The sequence below is a fragment of the Microcaecilia unicolor genome, chromosome 5, assembly GCF_901765095.1.
Source record: "Microcaecilia unicolor chromosome 5, aMicUni1.1, whole genome shotgun sequence".
Classification (NCBI taxonomy): domain Eukaryota; kingdom Metazoa; phylum Chordata; class Amphibia; order Gymnophiona; family Siphonopidae; genus Microcaecilia; species Microcaecilia unicolor.
The window spans coordinates 199257481-199267815 of record NC_044035.1 but is presented as its reverse complement, the minus strand read 5'-3'; the positions used below and the strand labels follow the sequence as shown (position 1 = coordinate 199267815).

The window sequence follows — 10335 nt, the reverse complement described above, 5'->3', positions numbered from 1 at the left end:
TGTTAGTACTCTGTCTCCACCTGCTGGTAGATGGTCAACCCACATGTCTCTGGATTCATCAGCTGCAGACGATAAGGATCTTCTGTGTTTAAACAAAATATTAGACAAAGGGAACTTGAGTAAAGATCAGAAACTATTCAATGTGACATATATGCAATAATAGGGAAAATATTGAGGGAGAGAGTTAAATATTTTTCACATCACTGTAAACCATGCTAGAATACAGGCTATCCTATGGTGTTCACAAACTTTTCTCAAAGTGTTCAATATAAATTGTATTAAACCCAGAGGATGATTTTCATTTGCTGAGGAAATATGTGGATGATTTGAGCTCTTTGGCCTGCCAAATAATCACACATACTACAGATTTGTTACAAAAGTCTAAAAATCTATTCATTTGATAATGTTTAGCCTATTCTAGTGAATAGGCCAGGAATGAGCTTGCTTCCACTAAGAGTAACCACCCTCACATGAAATGTGCTGTTTTGTATTAGAATAATATTTTATGTTTCTAAACTAATTAAACAGAAGGGTAGATTTGCATCTGAGAACTGGGACAGTTATGAAAAGTCAAAATTAGTTGTTTGAGCACTGTACATTTTTTGTATCAGTTTTTGCATCAGAAATACAATGGGAAAATCCCAGTAATATTACTGCAAATGAGCAACAATATAAAAAGCAAAAAAAAAAAAATATATATATATTCGAATTGATTGATTTACCAAGTTAACCATGGAAGTTAAATGGATACGCTATCAGCTTTAAAAGTTTGTGCCCAATGCCCAGTTAACTTTTGGTTGAACAGCTTGATGTCTGGCGCAAAGTTAAAAAGGAGTATAGCTGACGTGTGTGCCAGGAGCAAGATTAAGATTTAACCAGATATTGCCAATATTCAACACACTGGTTAAAAGAAACCAGTTAAATCAAGCCTCAAAAATATAAGGTATAGCACAATCGAAAGGAAAGGCTTAAGAAACTTGACAGTTTGAGTGGTCACAGTGTCTTTGATGTGTATATTTTCCAGGCCTTCTGCAGTCATCTATTTATAACTCCGTTTCCTTGTGCAGCTTTGGTTTCCGGCCCAACTGAAACTAGTTTTGGTGCCATGAGCTTTAAGAATTATGTAATGTAAACATGACAAATAGCTCTGGATATTCTCTCATAAGTTTACCTTTCCAAGTCCAATTCCTCACCAACACTGGGGCAAAAGTTTCCTCCCCCAACCCAGCCTCCTTTGTTCCAATGCCAGGAAGCAATGGTGGGTTCTTTGGATATTTAAACTTAGATTGTGAGCCCTCCAGGGACAGAAATACCCAGTGTACCTGAATGTAACTCACCTTGAGCTACTACTGAAAAAGGTGTGAGCAAAATCTAAATAAATAAATAATAAATCCCCCTGATTGCTGAAATGGCAAGTTTTCTTAGCATCTGTGTGGAACTATATGCCTGTTTGCATCAGTTTAATTCATGTAGCTTATATCACCTTAGTCTGCTCTCGTTTTACATTTCTTTTCTGGTATGGTACTTTATAATTCTGATTAATTTTGCTCATTTTATATACATTTTGTGATAAAGTCACATCCAGGCTAGTTGGGTTAAGGCAGTGTCAGTTTGAAATACAAGTCCCAGAAGGCATTGCAGGCAAGGAGCCAGGGGGTGAGATGAGGAACCCAGACTGGACTCCTAGCTGCAATGGGGGAAGACATGGGTGTAAGCTGGCAGGATGTGTAGATGGGCTGCCACTAGGGGGAAAGAGTTAGGAAACCCTGTGTGCAGCAGCTCATCATTAGTCTAATGCTTAACTCAGCTGGTATGGGTGTGGGGGAAGCTAAGGGAAGGAGAATGATTGGTTGTGGGAGCAGAAGCCAGGGATTGATTAGGCAGGTGGGAAGGAGTCCCAGAGGAGAGACAGAAGCAGTTGCAGGCTGAAAACCCTTGGTTAAGAGAGATCCCTAAAGTACTGAAGCAGGCTGAAATCCCTTGGGTGTGAGGAAGTCCCAAAAGTATTTGCAGGTTGAAAATCCTTGGGTAAGGGAGGTCCCTAAAGTATTGAATTTACCAGTGAAGCTGATGCAGGGTGAAATCCCTTGGGTATGAGGAGTCCCTAAAGTATTGACCTCTCCTGAAGGTAAAGAGAGTAGAAGGTAGAAACTGCTGCTTTGTGACTGAACTGTGATGATGAACTGAAAGAACTGCTTCTATTTGGAATTGAGCTACTGTTTATTGTGCACTGGATAAAGAGCACAGACTGGAGCTGACTGTGAGCCTGAATTGAATCCTGGTATGTGCTGATAGCCTACTGCTTAAAGGGGACTATTTGCCACACACTTTTAGGTGGCTTACAGGCAGTGGTGTGCTGGTAAATTTTTAACAACAGGGTCTCTCCCCGGTCCACCTCAGCGCCCCCCCCCCCCCCCAAAATTGCAGAGCTGGCTATAGCGGGGGAGGGGGACAATGCATTACTCTCTCCAGGAAAAAAAATTAAATGATCCCAGGTTCCAATCTAATTCATGTTTAATGTGGGATAAAATGCCGTAAATAAATAAAAACTTTTAATGTTGAGCACCTGATTCTCAAAGTGAACATATTCCAAACACTATAATGAAAATAAAATGATTTTTTTTCTACCTTTGTTGTCTGGTGACTGTTTTTCTGATCATGCTGGCCCAGTATCCGATTCTGCTGCTATCTGTCCTCTTAACTCCGTTTCCAGGGCTTCCTTTCCATTTATTTCTTTCCTCCTTTCTTCTTCATTTCTGGTCCTCAGCTTCTGCCTATTTTCTTCATCCTTGTGCAGTTTTTCTCCTCTCTTCCTTTTCCCTCATCTCATCTCCTTCCTCACTCTTCTCTCGCCTCCATCCATGTCTAGCATTTCTTCTCTCTCCCCGCCTCTCCCCTGCATGCACCCATGTCCAGCAGTGACCCTCCGCTCCCCTGCATGCACCCAGATGTCTAGCAGTGACCCTCCTCTCCCCTGCATGCACCCATGTGCAGCAGTGACCCTCCTCTCCCCTGCCCTGCATGCACCCATACCCAGCAACCCTCCTCTGCCCTGCCCTGCATCCACCCAGATGTCCAGCAGTGACCCTTCTCTCCCCTGCATGCACCCATGTTCAGCAGTGACCCTCCTTTCCCCTGCCCTGCATGCACCCATGTCCAGTAGTGCACCCTCCTCTCCCCTGCATGCACCCATGTCCAGCAGTGACCCTCCTCTCCCCTGCATGCACCCAGATGTCTAGCAGTGACCCTCCTCTCCCCTGCATGCACCCATGTGCAGCAGTGACCCTCCTTTCCCCTGCCCTGCATGCACCCATGTCCAGTAGTGCACCCTCCTCTCCCCTGCCCTGCATGCACCCATGTCCAGCAGTGACCCTCCTCTCCCCTGCCCTGCATGCACCCATACCCAGCGACCCTCCTCTGCCATGCCCTGCATGCACCCAGATGTCCAGCAGTGACCCTTCTCTCCCCTGCATGCACCCATGTCCAGCAGTGTACCCTCCTCCCCCCTGCATGCACCCATGTCCAGCAGTGACCCTCCTCTCCCCTGCCCTGCATGCACCCATACCCAGCAACCCTCCTCTGCCCTGCCCTGCATCCACCCAGATGTCCAGCAGTGACCCTTCTCTCCCCTGCATGCACCCATGTCCAGCAGTGACCCTCCTTTCCCCTGCCCTGCATGCACCCATGTCCAGCAACCCCCTCCATCCACCCATGCCCAGCAGCGACTCTCTTTTCCCCCCTGCCACCCCCTCCCGAGTTGTTTTATGAAATTCTTCTACTCCTCCCTCCCTCCCGATCCGGTCCCTCACCGCGCGCCCGCTTGTTTTTTAAATTATTCGCTTCCAGCGCCGAGTCGCCGACTGTCCTGAGTCCTCCCTTGCCGATTCGTACTTCAAAATGGCCGCTGAGACTTCAGCCGCAGTCTCGGCGGCCATTTTTAAAGCGCAAATCGGCAAGGGAGGACTCAGGACAGTCGGCGACTCGGCGCTGGAAGCGAAGAATTTAAAAAACAAGCGGGTGGTGAGGCGGATCCGGAGGGAGGGAGGAGGGAGGGAGGAGAGCCACAGCCGGCTCGCTATTTGCAACAACCGGCTCGCAACCCGGAAGAAAATTTAACAACTGGCTCTTGCGAGCCGGTGCGAGCCGGCTCCAGCACACCACTGCTTACAGGTGCTTAAGATTGGAGGTGAATGCTGCTGTTGGAACTGTGTATCAGGTCTACTAGAAACCTGCATGGAATAAAGTCCTTAAGATTGAAGTTGCTGGTGGACATTTATTTCGTGACTGTACCATAAGCCTGTGGCTGGAGGAGATTGTTCTATCCTTGGCTGCACCTAGAGGTACCTGGTTACAATGTATAGGTATGAATATAGAAAAGCACTATCTAATGTCACTGAGAAAGATATATGCAGTGGCACTGTCTGGATAGTACTACTAAATATCTTTACAGACCACCACAACACTATCCAGATAGTGCTAAGGTACTTTGGTAGCAGAGGCCACAGTTATCAGGGTAGCAGTGATTTTCATTACCTAGATAAGTATTTGGATAACTTAGGATAGCTAAAAAGCTGTCCTATCCAGATAGTGACTGAATATCGCTGCTACCTGTTTAGTTCTGTGCACTCATTGCAGTGTCCAGTATTCAGCGAAAGCCACCATCCGGTACTGCCATTGAATATTCTGTCTTCTTGCACGTAGCAGCTAGCATTTAAAACACAAAACAAAAAACACTGATCGCCATAGGCTATCAATGAAATATGGAATCTAATTATTACTGTTAACTGCCATGGGTAGAATACTATATAAAATCTAACTGTACAAACAAAAGGCATTACATCAAAAGAAAAACACCTTACAGCATTCCTACGAAGAGAAAAGAGGACTCAAACTGTTTGTTTTTTTAAATAATTGGTATATTTATAGAAAGAAGTATGTGATACTGCATATAAAATGACCCTTCTTCCCAATTTAGGAATTTCTCATTCCACTAGTGGTATATGTGGAGTTGCCCATTCTGGTAATAAAAAAAACGCAGTAACAAGTTACTTATGCACTGCATCATAATATTCCAAACAAAGAAATTAAGACAGGTTTTTTTCCCCCCCTGATATTCCCTATTTGAAGGATGGCTCAGTGGGCATCTACCTCTTTGGGTGTGGAACAGAATCTTCTGAATGAAGTGATAATTCTTCATACGCGGATTAGGTTAAGGATACTCTAGGACTAGAAGATCATAGAAACCTCTTATTCTAGTGAATTCCCAGAAGTTCTTCTGCAAGATTTGTAAGACTGTTTTCCTCCAGTGCTATAACAAGTCTCTGTATAGTGGCCTTTTTCCCTTCAGACTGGATGAACTTGAGGAGCAGCTGATATGCCTGTTCATATAGACCATCCCTCTCATGTTCATATGCTAAGTTATCAATTGCAGGGTCTTCAAGTGCACGGCAGGTTTTCTGCAGGGACCGACCCACTTGCTTCCACTTCCTCCCCACGGATCTGGAAAATTTGTGGTGGTCTTCAGATGTAAGCGGCCTATTAGCTGGAAGCAACATAAACAGTGAAAGCAACAAGGTCAGCGGCTAGTCATATCATGCTCAAAACTAATGATTTTTTTTTTTAAGGTCAATAAAATTGTTGGTGTAGTGAAACTGCAAAATTAAGTTTCCCATGTTTCCTGGTGTTGCCTTCCTTTATATTTAGCAAAATAACTGTTTTGTTTACCTTTTGTGTACAATTTATCTATCTGGGCCTTCTTTACCATATCGATACTGGATTAGGTTTTAGGTCATCTACCCTTTATAGTTGATAAGTCAACAGGTTATATTTAAGTAAGGTTAATACCAAATATTTTTCGTATAAAATAGCAATTTCTGACCAAACAGTATACATACTAATTTGCTTCTATCAATTTCTCTTTTAAACTTCAGAAATATTAGCAAGAATCAGACTGATATTCAAATTGATTTAATTGAGCAGGAGAGGTTCCTGCATGCTTGTATTGTTCAGGGCCAGTTATTTAAACCAGGCAGTGCCACTGAATATTGGCACTAACTCGCTATTTGGAAACTGGGTCACACAGGGGCGTTACAGGAGTGGATTTGGGGAGGATGCCAGTAGTATTCAGTGCCAGTGCATGCATAGCTAACTGGGTATATAGAGCCACATAAAAAACAGTCCTAACTTTGCCAGCACCTACACAAATGCTGAGTACTGTTTATGCTTATTCATTAACTTGATATACTAACTTTTTCTAAATGAAGTTCAAAGTGGTTAACAATATCTTATATAATAAAACTTACCCTCAACGTTCTGAGGACACTGACGTCACTTCCGTCATCAAAACGGGTTCGAAGAGTTCGTGGTGGTGAAGCCACCGAAATCGCCATCTCGAGGCCCCGCCCTCGCGTCAAACGTGATGTCGTCGAGGGCGGAGCAATGGCGTCACACGAGGGTGGAGCAGTGGCATACGGTGCGTTCAGGAGCTGCGGAGCAATGGCGTCAGAACGACGAAGGGGTCAGTAGGTAGGTAGGGAGGGAGGGAGAGAGAAGGGGGGGTGTTGGGGAGGAGAACCTTGCTAGCGCCCGTTTCATTTGCTCCAGAAACGGGCCTCTTTTACTAGTATAATATAAAACAAAGTCTTCAGAAATAGAACGCCAATAAGAACAAGAAAGACCACAACCATGCACACAAGACTGAGATAGACAAGATTGAAGGGGGTGGGGGGAAAGGGGTGGGAAGGGTAGAGTAATATTAGTACCTTCCTACAGGAGCTTTTAAATCTGCCCTTAACTAAGCATAGTTAAGGGCAGATTTAAAAGCTATCTGAAGTAATGAGTTTTCAGCCTTTTCTTAAAGTTGACAGAAGAGAATTCTAATCTAATATCTGCAGGCAAGCTAGTCCATAGACTTGGGACCAGGAAATAAAAGGCAGAACTCCAGGTAGACTCGTGATGAGCCTGTTAGAAAATGGTATTACCAACTGATTAGAGTCGAGTGAACACAGTATGCGGCATGAAGTATAGGGAATTACCAAAGTGGCCAAATACAATGGGCTGCCTGAGGATCTTAAACCGAATACTACTACTACTATAGCATTATATGATACAGGTAGCCAATGTTATTTAAGGAATAGTGGGGTTACTGGATTGAAGCGCTTAGCTATGAAAACCATATAGATTGCTGAGTTTTGTAAGGTTTGAAATTGTGGAAGACTGGCACGGCAGTGGCAGTCCAAGTTCTCCTGTTCTCCCTGCCCTTCGCCCTCGGGGTTACTTCTCTGATAGTCTGGAATGCATGACTGTTTGGCTATGAGCTGTGAGTAAGCTGCGAGTAGGCTCACTGAATGTGGATGGCATCCACTCCCCTATTAAACGTACAAAGATCTTGTCGTATTGTTCTAAAATGAAGATGGATATAGTGTTCCTGCAGGAGACACACTTATCACAGGTGGAGCATTTAAAGCTGAAAGGCACCTGGGTGGGGGAGCTAGTTTTTTCCTCCTTCAATAGCAGACAGCAAGGAGTGGCAATATTCATAAAAAGCATCAAGTCAGTATGCATAAATTGGTTCAGGACCCAGAGGGTCGTTATGTATTGTGGATGGGAGAGGTAGCAGGCAAAAAAGTAGCTCTGTGCTCAGTATATATATAGAAAACTAACAACTTATAGCAGCAGCTTCAGAGAGCATTTTCCATCTCACAGATAGGCTGCAGAGAATACCTTCAGTGCTTTAGACTTAGCCTGGCCTCAGAATGACATCCTATAGTATATCTCCTATCAAACTGAGCTCTCTTTTTCATCAAGCACTGCCATTTCCTCCCCTCACCCTCCCCACTGACAGTTTGAACTTCGTGGGTGTGGCTTGGATCTCTTTCAGGGAGAGAAAACTAACAACTTATAGCAGCAGCTTCAGAGAGCATTTTCCATCTCACAGATAGGCTGCAGAGAATACCTTCTCCTGCTTTAGACTTAGCCTGGCCTCAGAATGACATCCTATAGTATATCTCCTATCAAACTGAGCTCTCTTTTTCATCAAGCACTGCCATTTCCTCCCCTCACCCTCCCCACTGACAGTTTGAACTTCGTGGGTGTGGCTTGGATCTCTTTCAGGGAGAGAAAACTAACAACTTATAGCAGCAGCTTCAGAGAGCATTTTCCATCTCACAGATAGGCTGCAGAGAATACCTTCTCCTGCTTTAGACTTAGCCTGGCCTCAGAATGACATCCTATAGTATATCTCCTATCAAACTGAGCTCTCTTTTTCATCAAGCACTGCCATTTCCTCCCCTCACCCTCCCCACTGACAGTTTGAACTTCGTGGGTGTGGCTTGGATCTCTTTCAGGGAGAGAAAACTAACAACTTATAGCAGCAGCTTCAGAGAGCATTTTCCATCTCACAGATAGGCTGCAGAGAATACCTTCTCCTGCTTTAGACTTAATCCTACCCACCCTACCCCTCTACCCACCCACCCCTAGAGTGACATGTCTTATATAACCTCCCTATCAACCCACTCATTACTTTACCTCACCCATTTCTATTCTTCTATCACCTTCTCCCACTACTCCAACCAGAGTTACACCTAATCACACTGACCACCCTTCAACATCTTCTGTCCTTCTGTGACTGTTCTCTTGTGCTTGACTGCTTAAATATTTTAAATTTAAATGCTTTACTTTTTGTCTATTAGATTGTAAGCTCTTTGAGCAGGGACTGTCTTTCTTCTGTGTTTGTACAGCGCTGCGTACACTTTGTAGCGCTCTAGAAATGTTAAATAGTAGTAGTAGTATATGCTCCCAATGTTTACTCCCAATCTTTTTTTTCTCGCTTACTTGCGCAGCTGGTGTCGGTCACTGGATACCAGCTGATAGTGGGAGGGGACTTCAATATAACGGCAGACCCCCTTATAGACTGCTGACCAGGGCGACCCAGACCCTCTGCTTGGAAGGCTAAAGGGGTGAACTTTCTCTTGTGCGAATTAGGGCTTTTAGATATTTGGAGATTGTTACACCTAGAAGCTCATGATTATACTTTTTTCTCACAGGTGCATGGAGTGCACGCCCGACTTGACTATTTGCTTTTAGACCCTTCTTTTCTCTCTCAGACAACAGCTGCTGACATTGTGGATGGGGCAGTTTCAGACCATTGTCTGATCTGGGTAGATATTTAATGGCACCGGAGAGAGGGGTCAAGGCTCTGGCGCATGAAACCTACTTTATATTTAGATATGCATTTTCGTACCTTTTTGCTTCAGGCATGGGATAATTATCTTATAGAAAATAACCCCGGGTCAGTTGACCCCATTACGTACTGGGAAGCAGGGAAGGCAGTGTTATGGGGACATATCTTGGCTTATACTGCAAAAACACGCAAAGACCAGGAATGTCGTTTGATGGCCTTATCCGATCAATTGCAGCAGTTGAGGGGTACACACATCATTACAAGAAGTGAGGTAGCAAGGCGGGAATACTGTGCTGTGTGCAGACAAATCAATGACATTTTGACCACCAGGGCGTCTCAGGATATCCATATAAGTACAATCCTTTTAGATGGGGGAATAAGGCAGGGAAGTTGTTGGCTACATTGGTTAGACACAGGGGGGCAAAACAGACTATAGACAAAGTACGATCGCAGGAGGGTAGAGTGGTAACAGCAGCAGAGGATGTTCAGAATGCTTTCGACGATAAAGGGGAGAATGATCAGGAGCAGAGGGAGTTGTTCTTTAAGGATCTCAACGTGCCCCAGCTATCACTCCTGTAGGGGTTGGAGATAGGGCAGGCTATCCGGCGTCTAAAACTGGCAAAAGCGCCTGGTCCTGATGGATTAGGCCCTGAATTTTACAAAATTTTGGGTGGGAAGATTGCCCCTCCCTTCCAAGAATTATGCCATCATTTATGTACTACTGGGGAAGAAAGAGGAAGACTGATACGCTCATACTGTGGTGCTTCCTAAACTGGGGAGACACGCAGAACTGCTTGGTTCATATCGTCCGATATCGCTCCTCAATCAAGATATAAAACTTTTTGTGACTATCCTAGCTCACAGATTGGGGAAGTTTTTACCTGAACTGATCTATACAGATCAAGCGGGCTTTGTGCCAGGCAGATATGCATCATCAAATGTTCTGCGGGCGCTGACAGTTTTGCAGAAGCTAGGAGGTATCCCGGGAGACGCCATCATTACAAGCTTAGATGCAGACAAGGCCTTTGATTGTGGGATTATTTTGGGTGCTTCCCCAATTTGGGATCATGGTCTCTATATAGCAATCCCACTGCTCAAATCTTGATTAACTAGTAAAAAAAAAGGCCCGTTTCAGACACAAATGAAACAGGCGC

At 44.5% G+C, this 10335-nt stretch overlaps 1 protein-coding gene across 2 annotated transcripts in view; it reads right to left on the bottom strand.

The window, feature by feature from the left end:
- Window positions 1-4920: 4920 nt before the first annotated feature.
- The window catches only part of TRADD (TNFRSF1A associated via death domain), a 343489-nt gene continuing 338074 nt past the window's right edge, over window positions 4921-10335 (bottom strand). For both annotated transcript variants that reach the window (XM_030203701.1, XM_030203702.1), the window contains exon 5: window positions 4921-5542. In XM_030203701.1, coding sequence (XP_030059561.1) covers window positions 5253-5542 — 290 coding nt within the window. In that variant the 3' untranslated portion in view covers window positions 4921-5252. The remainder of the gene's footprint in view (window positions 5543-10335) is intronic.